The 15,329-nt window shown below is 43.6% G+C and overlaps 1 protein-coding gene across 16 annotated transcripts in view; it reads right to left on the reverse strand.

Moving 5' to 3' along the window:
* hspg2 (heparan sulfate proteoglycan 2) overlaps window positions 1–15,329 on the reverse strand; it is an 85,939-nt gene that overhangs the window by 10,199 nt on the left and 60,411 nt on the right. For 9 of the 16 annotated variants that reach the window (XM_028994994.1, XM_028994997.1, XM_028994996.1 and 6 more), the window contains 24 exons: window positions 13,812–13,934; window positions 13,347–13,484; window positions 12,313–12,458; window positions 12,080–12,157; window positions 9,903–10,032; window positions 9,180–9,322; window positions 8,947–9,070; window positions 8,603–8,746; window positions 8,090–8,224; window positions 7,565–7,743; window positions 7,214–7,409; window positions 6,865–7,044; window positions 5,608–5,868; window positions 4,804–4,966; window positions 4,588–4,685; window positions 4,098–4,364; window positions 3,618–3,730; window positions 3,292–3,439; window positions 2,839–2,955; window positions 1,321–1,338; window positions 631–715; window positions 410–554; window positions 240–342; window positions 5–114 (listed from right to left, as the gene is read on the reverse strand). In XM_028994994.1, coding sequence (XP_028850827.1) covers window positions 5–114; window positions 240–342; window positions 410–554; window positions 631–715; window positions 1,321–1,338; window positions 2,839–2,955; window positions 3,292–3,439; window positions 3,618–3,730; window positions 4,098–4,364; window positions 4,588–4,685; window positions 4,804–4,966; window positions 5,608–5,868; window positions 6,865–7,044; window positions 7,214–7,409; window positions 7,565–7,743; window positions 8,090–8,224; window positions 8,603–8,746; window positions 8,947–9,070; window positions 9,180–9,322; window positions 9,903–10,032; window positions 12,080–12,157; window positions 12,313–12,458; window positions 13,347–13,484; window positions 13,812–13,934 — 3,344 coding nt within the window. The remainder of the gene's footprint in view (window positions 1–4; window positions 115–239; window positions 343–409; window positions 555–630; window positions 716–1,320; window positions 1,339–2,838; window positions 2,956–3,291; window positions 3,440–3,617; window positions 3,731–4,097; window positions 4,365–4,587; window positions 4,686–4,803; window positions 4,967–5,607; window positions 5,869–6,864; window positions 7,045–7,213; window positions 7,410–7,564; window positions 7,744–8,089; window positions 8,225–8,602; window positions 8,747–8,946; window positions 9,071–9,179; window positions 9,323–9,902; window positions 10,033–12,079; window positions 12,158–12,312; window positions 12,459–13,346; window positions 13,485–13,811; window positions 13,935–15,329) is intronic. The other 7 variants (XM_028995006.1, XM_028995004.1, XM_028995000.1 and 4 more) reach the window with 4 other exon arrangements.

The raw sequence follows: 15,329 nt of genomic DNA on the forward strand, positions 1-15,329 counted from the left end.
CAACCTGACATGGGTTGTCCTTGCAGGTGGGGCAGTTGGTAACTCCAGTTGAGCTGCGGTCCAAGTTTTTAAAGATAACCTCCTCACCCTGGATGACAAGCTGACGGATGCAGCCTGAACACACGAAGACAACAAGCATGAAACCACCTTGTGCAGTGTGATGAATTTCAGGTGCCACTGTATGTACATAAAACCATATGTGATTATCTGATGCTTCAAATTAAAATGAAATCTCTTACCTACAAACCCAGTGTTGAGGCCAGCAGTTTGAGCCAGAAGGGTGTAGTTGGGATACCCCCCCACATACAGTACCTCATTCAGGTCCAGACCGTGAAATTTCCCCTGCAGAGTACAATTCAAAGTACATAAAAATACTTGCATTTTTTTAGATGTATTTATTGCTACATACCTGAGAGCTTCCAGTAATGGGTGGCTGCCCATCCATGATGAGGGATCCAGAGGTAAGGTTTCGGCGCAACTCCACAGTGTGAAATGCACCCAGCGTAACCGATGCTGGGGAGCGAATGGTAGCCATGCCAGAACCCACATCAAACCTACCATCAGAAGACTCAGTAAGCAACAGTACGGGAGAAAACCATCAGCTACGAGTGTCACATCAGGAAAACCCACCTGAACTCTGGCCGACCACCCACCAGCCCCAAGGAAATGAAGTCAGCACCTGTGGTCTTCTTCTGTCCATTAAAGATGATCATGCCTGATGGACCAATGAGGACAGTGTGAAAGATGGAGAGCTTTCCCCACTATGATGCATGAATGACATACATACACCACCATTTCTCCCAAGCAGAGGTGCATGCTGCACACCAGGCAGGAACAGCAGGGGGCGTGATTCCAGTCACTCCACTGGTTACATGCTAAATGTGAAACAATCTTTCCTCCTCTTCTCATTCTATATGTCATTCATTCTGGAGGTATTACCAGCAAGCACACAACCTCCATAGCACAAATGTCATCAACTTAATGAGCCCTCACCACTGAGCAGGATTACATTTTGACTCTGAGATCCCCGCTTTTGTTCAGTGACTTTGGTTCATGCTGTTGCATGCTTTACAGAGCTAAGGAGCTGGGTTTGGAGTAAGCCATGCATCATATTCTGACATCATGTCAGATGTTGAGTGTGTTTGTGTGTACTGAGCCACACAACACCAGTTTGGAAGTGGTGTTGCTGGGGAGGTCAATGCCATGGCCTGACACAAACACACATCCTACAGGAAGAGGGCAATGGAAGCTCCTCCCAGCCTTCCAGGCAGAGAGCCTGCAGGACTCTGGCATGCCTCTGGAACTCTCAATCCAACTCACCAGCATACAGGAGCAGGCCTGACCCCGGAGATGAGAAACAGGACAAGAGGCATTAAAAAAACAAACTCTACCAAATGCAGTTTCATTTCAAACCATTGATTTTTGCCTTAGGTCAGGCCAAATCACGTTAGTACTTACACCAATCAGCCACATCACGACCAAATTATCTCCATACAATCAGATTTAGTCCTTTTGTTCCTGTTGTGTGGACCACTGAAGCTTTCTCAGCGTGCCACCCACCCCACATGGGTTAAGAACAATATTCTGTACCTCACTGACACTGAGGAATAGTATCAAGTTTCTATAGTTCTTTATCTATTCCACTTGGCAGATATTAGTCTGTGGGACATCTAGCAGAAGAAGAAAGTTCATGTCCTGACTTAATAGAAACAAGATCCAATGACTTGAATGTGCTCTCCAGAATGACCTTGTCTGTCACATATGTTTGTGAATATAGACATAACATTTACGGCATTTATCAGATGCCCTTATCCAGAGCATAGTTACAGGGACAGTGTCTTGCTCAGGGACACAATGGTAGTAAGTGGGATTTGAACCTGGGTCTTCTGGTTCATAGGCGAGTGTGTTACCCACTAGGCTACTACCACCCCTCAGACTGTGTGGCTGGGTACTCTCCCCGTGTGGGTGGGGTTTCTTCCTGGTTCTTTGGTTTCCTTTCGGAATCCACACTAGGAATTGTCCATAGGTGTGAGTGTGTGAGTTAATAGTGTGTGTGTCCTGTGGTGGGCTGGTTCCCCACCCTGGACCCAGAAGAAATTTAGTGTTGGTGCAGAATTACAGCCACTTTGATCCAGTCCCACAATGACATTTTCCAGGACGCGCTGTTTCGGTGTCTGTTGCTTTAAATGCAAACGAGGCGGAGAGAGGTGGGACGAGGAAGAGAGCAGCCTATAGAAGTGAGCAGCCATTTGTGGAAATGGAAGTTGTGTTGCTGTTTTTCCAGAAAAAATTATATTAACCCACTGGTTCATTTGAGTCTTGTGTGACGGAAGTAAAAAAATTAAATTGTGCTCATCTTTACATCCAACATTTACATCATAAAACATTTTACATGTTTTAGGGTGACGGGTGGGAAATTCTCTGGGCAAACAAAGCAGGAGAAATTGAAGGTAACCTTTCCCCTTATGATGTCATAAGGGGCCAAATTCCAGATCCGACCGTCTAAGCTGCTGCTCTCTGAACGGTGAAGCAGAACGGCCATAGACTCTTTACACCCATCACCATCTCTAGCCACTGCAGGACCATAGACAGGCTGGGGGAACTTGTATTAATGTTGCCCCTTTGGGACAATGGTGGCCTAGCGGTTAAGAAAGCGGCCCGTCGCCACCAAGGTGCCACTGAGGTGCCACTTCTGTTCTGAAGTGTCCTGATGTTGTGTTTTCTGAGTTCTCTCGAAAGCACCCATGACTATTAAAAGGTTATGGCTGATCGGTGTATAAACAGAAAGATCTTATTAATATGAATTATTAATATGAATGTGTGTAGAGGTTCCCTTACCATCCACATTGTCAGGTCTGAATGTGATTTTGATGTTGAAGGCTTTGTAGGCATTTTTAATGGTGGGCAGAGTGAGGTAGGATAGGGGATCCTGGATGAAATACGGCATTACTCTCTCTGCAAAACAGGCATGAAATTGCAGATCATCATTCACATGACTTAGGCCTGACATTTTGCAACATAATGTATACACCAGACGTCTATAAACAATAAAATTACTACCAGAAATATTAATTATATTTTCACATTTACCAAAGGCCCTTCTCCAGAACACCTTACAATCAATAGTTACAGGGACAGTCTCCCTGGAGACACTCAGGGACACAGTGGTAGTGAGTACCCGGTATTTTAACAAACAAGTTGCATAAGAGTTGCCATTCCGCTTTGAAAAAGTGAAGAATGATTGGGTGCAACATGCAGGTGTAGATTTGGGTGTGTGGGGGTGAAACTCACCATGGACATGGAGCTTAGTGAAAGCCTGAACTTTGCCTTGCTTGTTAGCAGCAGTGCAGACATAGGTGCCCGCATCTTCGTGTGTCACAGAGGGCACCGTCAGCTGATGGGCATCCTGAAAGCACTTTTCTGGGACCTCAGAGTCCAGCTGTAAAAACAAAATATTCTTAAAAACTGTGTTTAAAAACTGCGTGGCAAAACTGAATGAAAGTGAAAATGGAATTTTAAAGATTTTGAGTGGGCCCTCATGGAAAAGGACTGAGATACAGGACCAAATTGCATTAATTACGCCATTTAAACCACAGGGCCCAAGAAACACTATTTACCTTTGACCAGGTAATATTGGGGGTGGGGTACCCTGTCACCACGCAGGGGAGTACTGCTTCAGACCCAACAGTCACCTCTTTTGTTTCTGGGTGGGCAGCAATCTGGGGCAGAGCTGTCCAAAATAAGAGATCAGATAAAAAATGAAGTCACTGCACAGTCACTGTGTGGGTTGCTTCTAACACAACTGTGTACTGTATGTACATGTGTACCTGCCATCAACTGGGCCACAGTTTACTTCTCAGTGTAGTATAGTAGCATTTTACTTGCAATATGGTTCCACACAAGTAAAACATGTAACGATTTGTAATGAGGAATTAGTCTTACAAAAGTCAAGTTTGAATTATATGCATCATATATATCTATATAACAATAAACATTACCACAACTCAGTCACTTTGGATATAATCAAATATTAAGTTGACTTATTGTAATGCATTGTGCAATACTTGTGTTTTAATGGTCAGGCCAGCAGCACTCACACTGCACGTTGAGGACCACCTGGGACTGGACAGAGCCCACATCATTGGTAGCAGTGCAGCGGTACTGGCCAGCATCTGACTCCACGACTGGACTGATTGTCAGCATTCCTCCTTTCACCGTGATGTGTGTGGGCATGGTACCGGCCACCTTACTCCAGTGTAATGAAGGCTGTGGTGTGCCTTCCGCCTGGCACTCGAACTCCACAGTGGTGCCAACCATCACCGTCTGTACTGATGTTCGTACGTTTATCATGACCTTGGGTAGCGCTGCAGACACATCAATATGTATCAGGAGTCAGGACCATGGAGGTCATACAGAGGTCAGCGTGATTCTGTGATATTTTCTCCAAATTGATTAAAGGTTTTTTCATACAATTAATGTGTGAAAGCCATTAGAAAGTTTAATTATTTTAACAGAAACTAAATCATATTTACAAAATGTGTATTTTGCATCATTGACCTCTACTTGTATATATGTGTGGACCCAGACCTTGGATGCTGAGCTTGGCACTGTCCTGGGCCTGACCATATGGACTGGTTGCTCTGCAGATGTAGATGCCCTCATTATTCTGCTCCAGGTTCTCAATCCTGTCACACAAACAGCATCCTATTAGTTCAAAAATATGCACTTTTCTTTGGTAAATTTGTGTGTAATGTACAATTATTATACTGTTTTACTGACAATAACTAACACACTCACACATACCTCAGTACACCATGCCTGATGTGATGATTGTGAGGTAGTGCGCCTCCCTCCTTGAGCCAATCTATGGTAATGTCTTCATCTCCCCTGGCTACACAGGTGAACTCCACAGCCCCGCCCCGAGCCCTCACCTCCACCTGAGGAGACACACGCACCGATAGGGGTGCTACAGACACAACCCCACATCGGACATGAACAAACATGCCCATCATACAGCATCATACATACTCCGAATTTTAATTCTTTTAAAATATTTAAATAGCTGGCAATAATAACAGTCACCAAGGATACCAATCATAATCATACAGTGCATCAGGAACCTTATTCCAAAATAGATAAAATTATGACATTTTGGCAAATGTTGGCAAAAAAAGTGAGAAAGCACATAAGCATTCATAGCCTTTGCCATGAGGCTCAAAATTTGCCTCCTGTTTGCCCTGATCATCCTTCTTCTGCAGCTTGATTGGAGTAAAATGGTTTGGGAAGGCACACAGCTGTCTATATAAGGTCCACAGTTCATATCAGAGCCAAACTGGCCAAGGATTAGTGTGCCATGCTTGTATAAAGGCTGTAATTGCTGCCAAAGGTGCACCAACAAAGTATTGAGCAAAGGCTGTGAATACTTATGTACTTAGGAGACCCAGGTTCAAATCCCACTTACTACCATCGTGTCCCTGTCCCTAAGTGTCTCCAGGGGGGACTGTCCCTGTAACTACTGAGTGTAAGTCGCTCTGGATAAGGGCGTCTGGTAAATGCTGTAAATTTAAATAACACAATCAACCACACACACACAATTTAAACACTCACAGTGCACAGCAACTTTAGCCTGAGTCTCGCTTTGGCCCACTTTGTTGGTGACCACACACTTGTAGGTGCCGGTGTCTTCTGGAGAGGCCAGGTTGATCTGCAGGTCACCTCCACTGACTTCAGCCCTGACTGGCAGTGTGCTGTTAAGTTTGGACCACTCAAAATGCAGAGGAGGAGTACCATGGGCCAGACACTGGATTCGAATAACCTCCCCAACTCTCACTTCTACAACATCTGACAGGGAGGTTGCATATGGAGGAGCTGAGAGACGTGGGCGGGGGTGAATGGGGGTAAGAAAAGTAAGACACATTATACATAGAGTCCTGCTCACCACTGCTGTGTCCCTGAGACTCTTAAATCAAGTTAAGTCAAAATTGTCCAGAATGTTGAACATTTAAAATACAGCGGGTACGGAAAGTATTCAGGTCCCCTTAAATTTCTCACTCTTTGCTATATTGCAGCCATTTGCTAAATCATTTAAGAACATTTTTTCCTCATTAATGTGAGTGAAGTGATTGTCAGCTGATAGACAGCATAGCACACAACGAAATGTGTCCTCTGCTTTTAACCAATCACCCTTAGTACATACAGCACCTCATATTGACAGAAAAACACAGAACTGTAGACAGTTTTGCAGATTAACAAAGAAAAACTGAAATATCACATGGATGTGTTGCAGCTGCAGGGACAGGACGACTGGTTGCATTCAAGGGAAAGATGAATGCGGCCAAGCTCAGGAAAATCCAGGACAAAAACCTTCTCCAGAATTCTCAGGACCTCAGACTGGGCCGGAGGTTTAACTTCCAACAAGACACTGACCCTGAACACACAGCCAAAATAACAACTTGGCTTCACAACAACTCTTGATTTAAATCCAACCGAGCATCTCTGGAGAGACCTAAAAATGGCGGTCCACCAACCTGAGAGATCAGCAAGGAGGAATCTTACTAGGATCCCCAAATCCAGGTGTGAGAACTTGCTGCATCTTTCCCAAAATAGCTGGATTAGATTAATATGGTGCTTCTACTAAATACTGAGCAAAGGGTCTGAATACTTAGGACCATGTGATATTAAAGATTTTCTTTGTTAATAAATCTGCAAAAATGACAACAATTCTGTGTTTTCTGTCAATATGGGTGCTGTGTGTACATTAACGAGGAAAATGAATTTAAATGACTGTAATAGAAGAAACAGTCTCAATACTTTCCATATACTTAGAGCATTCTGTATACATAGAAGGATGGTCACTCTACTCACTTTCAACATCCAGCATGATGGTCACTTCACTGATGCCCATGTGGTTGCTGGCATTGCAGATGTACTGACCCGAGTCCTGACGACCCACACTGGGCAAAACCAGACTTCCATTCACCACCTTATGTCTCCATGGCAACGGAGAACGCAGCTTCGACCAGGAGATGGTGGGAATGGGGAGACCTGCAGAAGAAACGAAGAGAAATGACCCACTCTAATCTAACAAAAACACAACAATCTTCCATGGTCAGCACCAAGACCTGATGCTATAAGGTCAGGATACAAATATCATTGATATTAAAGGTGTTTTTTGATTATTCATATTTTAGAGAAATGAGAAATTGGGAGTTACCAGAGGCACTGCAGCGAAGGATGGCATTCTGCCCCTCTTCAACAACCATCAGGGGCTCAGGCACGCTGGCAAACGGTGCAGCTGGCACTTGGGACTGTCCTTCCACTATTACCTCTACTTGGGACTCTGTGGTGCCCTGGTTATTTTGTGCCTTGCATACATAGATGCCACGGTCCTCTGGACGAGCCACCAGAATCTACGGGAGGAAATTAAAAATTAACTAATTTCTGCTACAGGAACAGCATTCCATGTGTACAGGCTACACATCTTTTTAGCCAAGCACTCCATAAAAGTGCAAACCTCACAAATACACTGTACAAACCCATATATTATACTGTAGGTTTGGACTACCTGCATGACTGCATTAGACTCCATGGGCAATGGACTGGACAGCACTGTCCTGCGACTGGCGTCCAGTCTGTGCCATGAGACGGATGGGTATGGCTCTCCAGACGCCTGACATTCCAGGTTGATGGGATCCCCAGCTCTCACTCTCACTGGGCCCTTTGTTACTGACACTTGAGGAGATTCTGTAAATAGACCTTTTATTTTAACACCTACAAATACATCTTACAATTTCTAACACTGGATATTAAACTGGTTCAGGTCACTAAAGATTGTAACATGTATGTGTGAGGGCATAGTGCCTGTTTATTACTTATTAAATCCCTGAGTTTGTGAGTGGAGTGTTTTCGTCCTTTTCCTTCCCATAGCATGTCCCTGACAGTCTTTAATATAAATGATGGCTGAACTGAGTCAACATTTGGAATTGCATGGCTTTCATGACCGAGCCATAAAACACATTTACTCCAAATCCACATTAATGGAAAGTCTTGTGCATGGCAATTCAAAAAGAAGGTAGAAAAATAAAAATACCTCTCACAATCAGAGATGCAAAGCTCTGGGTGATGCCATACAGATTACTGGCCACACAGCGGTAGGTGCCCTTGTTTTGGGCCACAGCACTCTTAATGGTGATGACTGAACCATCAGGAGCCACATTAACATTCTCTGAAATCAGACAAAATCAGTCCAGCACAGCTTAGTTCTCCTCCTGTTCCTCCACATCTGTAATGCACTCCCAGAACAATATAACATGCATTCAAATATACAAGTACATTTCTGAAGATGAAAACTCTATACTATATTATTTGCTATAAAGTACATAAAAAGCATACTGTACCAGAAATACGTAGTATTTTTAGTGCATGTAATAGGCAGAATTTCCTCGTCTATTAACATCTAAGTGACATTTGAAATGTCATTAAAAGGCAAATGTATATCATTATTGAACATACTTTGAAGTTACTAGAAGTCTGTTTGCAGTGTTAAATGAGAGTTCAAATGAAAGGACCCATTCAAGTCTTTGTAAAAGGGAAGGGCAGATACCTGGCAGCGGCTGGTTGTTAGAAAGCTTCCACTCCAGGCGCACAGGTTGGGCACCACTGTACAAAACGCATGTGAAGCTAGCTGACTCGCCCCTCTTCACCACAGCACTGTGGGGCGTGATGGAGATGATGGGGGTCTGAAGACCTTGTAAGAACATCAGAATTTCCCAGATATTAACATATGTAACTACAACTTAACTAACGATTATTACACTAAACTTCATCTATTTAGTGAGAAAAATGATCCAATATCAGTACCCAGCTTTACCTTCAGTGTCAATTTTTTACTACCACTGTATGAAATTTGTACATTAGCCAAAATACAAAAAGCACTGTAGTTCTTACGGGATGCTGCAATGGTCACAGAGACAGATGTTTGGAGCATCTCAGAACTCTCCTCCACCTGACAGATGTAGTCCCCTGAGTCAGCAGCAGAGGCATGAAGAATACGCAGACGTGTGCCTATGACCTGCATGATACATAGCATTTATTTCTTCCGTTGTCAGATTCAGGCGCGTCACCTTGTGATTTTCAGCATGCATGGTTTGAAGGAACAATAAATCCAATATCAGACCTACCTGATGGTTGGAAGCCAGAAAGCCGTTGGCTCTGCGCCAGGTAACACGGTGCTGGGCGTCGCCAGGGATCATGCATTGCAGGTCGAGAGTACCCCCCTCCTGCACCGTAGCATTGTAGGGCTGGATATTAATACCTGAGGAGGCTGGCAGAAATAGAAAGACTATTAACTTCTTCTTGTCTGACAAAATAGTATTGAATAATGATTTTACAATTTTAGATCATTATTGTAGATAAATTATTGGCTAATATTGCGCTGCTGCAGGAGTGGTCATCAGAGAACTTCCTTTATGAGACGGGATGCAGATGGTCTACAACAATCCTTACTTTGGTGGTAAAATTCATGCATAAAGAATGCATGAGACCAAGTGATTTTGCTTGGCATTTAGAAACAAGGTTCATGAAAAACTCTGGCTGTTCTAGATGTTTTTATTAAACTTTAAGGCAAACTATGTTCAAACTATGTTCAGACCACCCACAAGTCCTTCCCAACGTTTCTTCCTTTCTTTTTCTCTCTCCTAGAGTTTTTTTGTGGGGAGTTTTTCCTTGTGTGCAGAAGGGTCAAGTGTGGGGGGTGTCAACTGTAGGGCCGTTCAAAGCCCATTGAGACATACTGTATGTGATTATGGGCTATATAAGAAATACATGTTGTTGTTGTTACTTTACACTTAACATATAAAAGTTCCTAAAGACATCTACACAAACCCACACAAGCTCTTTCTTACCCCTCACTACAGTGACCTTAATGGGGGCTTCAGATGATCCAACAGTGTTGGTAGCAACACAGAGATAAGTTCCACTGTCTATAAGCCGGATGTTGGGGATGAGCAGAGTTCCGGTGTCTGTGCGGTCCACCTGGAGAGCAGGGGAGAAATATCAGCTATTATTCTGTTAATATTTACTTCAACATCTGAAGAATACCTGAAGAACCAAAGACTGCAGGCTCATGATCAGCAGCAAAAGCCAATTTATGCCAAAAGCCATCTGAATATTCTACAACATGTCCATCTTTCGCACCACCAACACCACAGATTTTGTGCTTCTTGCATCATATAATCCAATAATATGTGTTTTGTGACAGGATATGTTTTCAAATGTTTGCCAGGTGCCTCTAAAATGTGGTGTTTGTTAGGTACATGCTCTAATATATGAAAGTGGGTGTCTGAAAGTGGGGGTACACACTCAACATCTAATATAGTGCAACTTATTGTAATGCCCACTGGATCATTTTTTCATTTACAGCGCATCACTTTGTCCACATTTGGTATGTTACAGCCTTATTCCAAAAATGATTAAATACAGTTTTTCCCCTCAGAACTCTACACACAATATCCCATAATGAAAATGTGAAAAAAGTTTCCTCAAGGTTTTAGCAAATTTGCCTCTTCATTTGCCATGAAGTCAAAGGAATTGTCTGTAGACCTCCAAGACAGTGGTAGGGCAGCGTCTTGGAGGTCTACAGGAAGGAAGCAGACCCGTTAAGGGGGCGGCCCCGTAATCAGAAGGTTGCCGGTTCAAATACCGATCCGCCACGTTGCCACTGAGGTGCCACTGAGCAAAGCACCGTCCCCACACACTGCTCCCCGGGCGCCTGTCATGGCTGCCCACTGCTCACTCAGGGTGATGGTTAAATGCAGAGGACAAATATCACTGCGTGCACAGTGTGCTGTGCTGGTGTGTATCACATGTGACAATCACTTCACTTAATTAATTAATTAAGACAGGATTGTGGAGAAGAGCTGGCGTAAGAAGGGCCTCAGGGAGGTGACCAAGAACATGATGGTTACTCTGTCAGAGCTCCAGAGGTCCTCTGTGGACAGAGGAGAACCTTCTAGAAAGACAAACATCTCTGCAGCAATCCACCAATCAGACGGAAGCCACTCCTTCGTAAAAGGGACATGGCAGCCTTTTGAAGTTTGCCAAAAGCCACTCGAAAGACGCAGACCATGAGAAACAAATTTCTCTGGTCTAGAATGTTTAGAAAACTTTCTAGACCAGAGAATTTTTTTTTTAGAAAGTGGTCTTTGGTATGAATGCCAGATGTCATGTTTGGAGGAAACCAGGCACGGCTCATTTACCCCATATATGCCAATACCATCCCTACAGTGAAGCATGGTGGTGGCAGCATCATGCTGTGGGAATATTTTTTTATGGGGGACTGGGAGACTAGTCAGGATAGAAGGGAAAATGTACAGAGACATTCTGGATGAAAAACTACTCCAGAGCGCTCTTGAACTCGACAATTCATCTTTCAGCAGAACAGTGACCCCAAGCACACAGCCGAGATATCAAAGGAGTGGCTTCAGGAGAATGTCCCTTGAGAATGTCCCTGAGTGGCCCAGCCAGAGCCCAGACTTGAATCTGACTGAACATTTTAAAATGTCTGTGCAGCAAAGCTTCCCATCCAGTCTGATTGGCCTGTAATTGCTGAAAAAGGTGCATCGACAAAGTATTGAGCAAAGTTTTATACAGTTTTTTGATTTTTAAAAAATTTGCCAAACCCTCAAATCCATTTTTTCACATTGTCATTATAGGGTGTTGTTTGCAGAATTATTATTTTTTTTTTGCAATAAGGCTGTAACATAAAATGCACTGTCATTCTCCTACATTTTTATAATTTTGTTTGTCCAAAATGATTGAAGCAGTAATAAGTCTATGGTCCTGTTTTATGAATGTAAATGGAAGAGACAAGCGAACAGTATGAAAGCTGTGGACGGGTTCGAAGCGAACGAATGGTTCCAGGTCTCTCCAATCATCCGTCCAGCCTTTTATGACAAGTTTAGCAGTCACCTCATCAACATAAATCAACAGCTTATCACACAGTTCGCTGACAGTGATCCTCAGCGTGCTACACACACACACACACACACACACACACACACACAGGCAGGCATGGACAGACCTGCAGCTCTTCTACATGTTTCTGTAAGACATCAAGACTGTTGCTTTTAAACTGATGGAAACCATGAAAAGGAATTGCCTGAACAAATTGAGAAAGGTGGAATGAAGCATTAAATGATAATTGCATTAGTGAAAAAGTTAAATGAAGCACTAAAAGCCCTGTGCATTAATGTTAATGTGAAAAGTAGATGGATGTCCTCAGATTCTCCTGCTTCAAGTGGGCCTTGGTCTCACCTGCTGTGGAATATCTCCTCCTCTCTTCTTCCATGTGAGAGCAGGGCTTGGAGTGCCTTCTGCCCTGCAGTACAGATGTAATGTCTGTCCCTCGTGCAGCTCTGTTTGTTGGGGGCTTACATGGACCTGTGGAAAACCAGCACCTGCTGCACAGGCAAACACAGAGCAGCACTCAGAACAGCACTCAGACACTGCGCTCAGAACAGCGCTCAGACACTGCGCTCAGACACTGCGCTCAGACACTGCGCTCAGACACTGCGCTCAGAACAGCACTCAGACACTGCATTCAGAACAGCGCTCAGACACTGCATTCAGAACAGCGCTCAGACACTGCGCTCAGACACTGCGCTCAGAACAGCGCTCAGACACTGCGCTCAGACACTGCGCTCAGACACTGCGCTCAGACACTGCATTCAGAACAGCGCTCAGACACTGCATTCAGAACAGCGCTCAGACACTGCATTCAGAACAGCGCTCAGACACTGCATTCAGAACAGCGCTCAGACACTGCATTCAGAACAGCGCTCAGACACTGCATTCAGAACAGCGCTCAGACACTGCATTCAGAACAGCGCTCAGACACTGCATTCAGAACAGCGCTCAGACACTGCGCTCAGACACTGCGCTCAGACACTGCGCTCAGACACTGCGCTCAGACACTGCATTCAGAACAGCGCTCAGACACTGCGCTCAGACACTGCATTCAGACACTGCATTCAGAACAGTGCTCAGACACTGCGCTCAGACACTGCGCTCAGACACTGCGCTCAGACACTGCGCTCAGACACTGCATTCAGAACAGCGCTCAGACACTGCATTCAGAACAGCGCTCAGACACTGCATTCAGAACAGTGCTCAGACACTGCACTCAGACACTGCGCTCAGACACTGCGCTCAGACACTGCATTCAGAACAGCGCTCAGACACTGCATTCAGAACAGCGCTCAGACACTGCATTCAGAACAGTGCTCAGACACTGCACTCAGACACTGCGCTCAGACACTGCACTCAGACACTGCACTGAGGGTACACACCATGCACGTAGAGAACAGCCCGCGCTGTGTGTTCTCCATGTATGTTCTGAGCTCTGCAGATGTACTCGCCCTCATCAGACCTCGCCACTGCCGGGATTTTGAGGACACCCCCCTGGGTGATGACCCTACCAGAACCTCCTGGATTCAAAATAAAACACAGTTGGCCACAAGGTTAACATTAAATAAATGGGCTGTCATGCTGACAGGCCCAAATGAACATAAGGAATATTAAAAGCAGTATATTTTATTCCTTTATTTCTTGTTTTACTGTTCAGCTTATTCGGTGTATTATTTCTATATGTACAGCACTTTGGTGAACAGCTTTTTCCATTTTTGAAATTGTGCTTTATAAATAAATTATTATAAATAATAATAATTAGATAAATGTGTATAATTATGAAACTAGATGTGGCTGTTGCATTAAATGTAATGTCCTCTCTTCTTCATGCTGAATGAGCAGCTCACCTATCCACATAACGTCCGGTACGGGGTTTCCAGCCGCACTGCAACGAAACTCGGCCTGCTGACCCTGTTGGACGGTCAAAACTGGGGTTTGCACAGTTGCCACAGGCTGGGCACCTTCACCTACTACAGCGCACACACACACACACACACACACACACACACACAAAGACAGATTTTTGTTCTGTTTTACTGAAGTGGTAACCTCTTCCAGAATCTGGAATATTGAATTTTTCTACAAAATTCAGTCAAACTGTAGGCCAGAGCACCAAACTAAATGAAATTAGTAAAAGAAGGAAGGAAAAATTGGTGAACAAGCTTCATGTTAAATCTCCACCTGAATGAACGGGTGGAGGTGTGTGGGGTGGTTACTTTAATGGTTAATGAGCCTTCGTTGGGAAATATTGAGGATTTAAGTGGTTTGATTGAATATTTGTTCAGTGGCTGTTGTATGACTGAGTCTATTGTAAAAAATGAATGATTGGATGAAACTTACAACATTGTTTAAAGTGCACCAACCAACACTTGCAAGACTCATTACATTGAATATGGTCCTTAAGGACATTGGCTGTATATTTAGGATCACTGTCCAGCTTTTGGCTGCAACTCTTCCATGACCAGAACTCTTCAGGTCATGAAACTGGAAGCTCACCTTGGAAGCAGAGTAACTCCTACACAGCTGTTTCAGAATGGTTCTCATATGGAAGAGAACCTGCTCCATCGGATTTTGATATTGTATTATCCTTTGGTTATCCAGGACTTTGTGTCAGTTGGGATTCAATTTCTGAGATGGACAAATCTGCTGCCGTTAACATCTCAAGGTCACCAGTTGACCCATGTCACGGTGATCATCTCCGTGTCACATAACCTGACAGGCTGGAGGCTGAGTTGAGGTGATGACTGGTTCATTGCTTATGTTTAGTTTGTCGGAGGATTACACTGAATTTGAGCACGCTGGAAAATATTACTTTAAGTTAAAAAAAAATTTTTAAGTAAATTTTTTATGTAAAAATCAGATTCATCTTTATATGCATTGATGATCAATAGCACCTGTTTGGTCAAATTGATTTATCAACTATATAAAACTATATATAAAATCCTGCATTTGAACAATAAAAATGCTGCTGGTTTGAAAGCAAAGGGCAGTAACACCAAATAATTATTTAGATTTTGCTTTTGTTTGCTCACTTTGCATTCTGCAAATTGCAAAAAAAAAACTGTACTGTAATTAAGTAGTTTTTGTGGGTAATTAGTAATTTTTTTGTTTTTGAAATAGGTAATTTTACTTTTACTCAAGTATTTTACTTTGGCCAAATGAGAAGGTGGTTATAATGAAGTGACCACATCACCAGGCAATAATAAAGTGGCCGAAAGAGCAGGTGGTCATAATGAATTGGCCCAAGCATGAGATAATCCTAATAAAGTGGCCAAAAGAGCATGAATTCTAATGAAGTGGCCGAAAGAGCAGGCGTTCGTAATAAAGTGGCCGAAGGAGCAGGCATTCGTAATAAAGTGCATTCT

The sequence above is a fragment of the Denticeps clupeoides genome, chromosome 10, assembly GCF_900700375.1.
Source record: "Denticeps clupeoides chromosome 10, fDenClu1.1, whole genome shotgun sequence".
Lineage (NCBI taxonomy): Eukaryota > Metazoa > Chordata > Actinopteri > Clupeiformes > Denticipitidae > Denticeps > Denticeps clupeoides.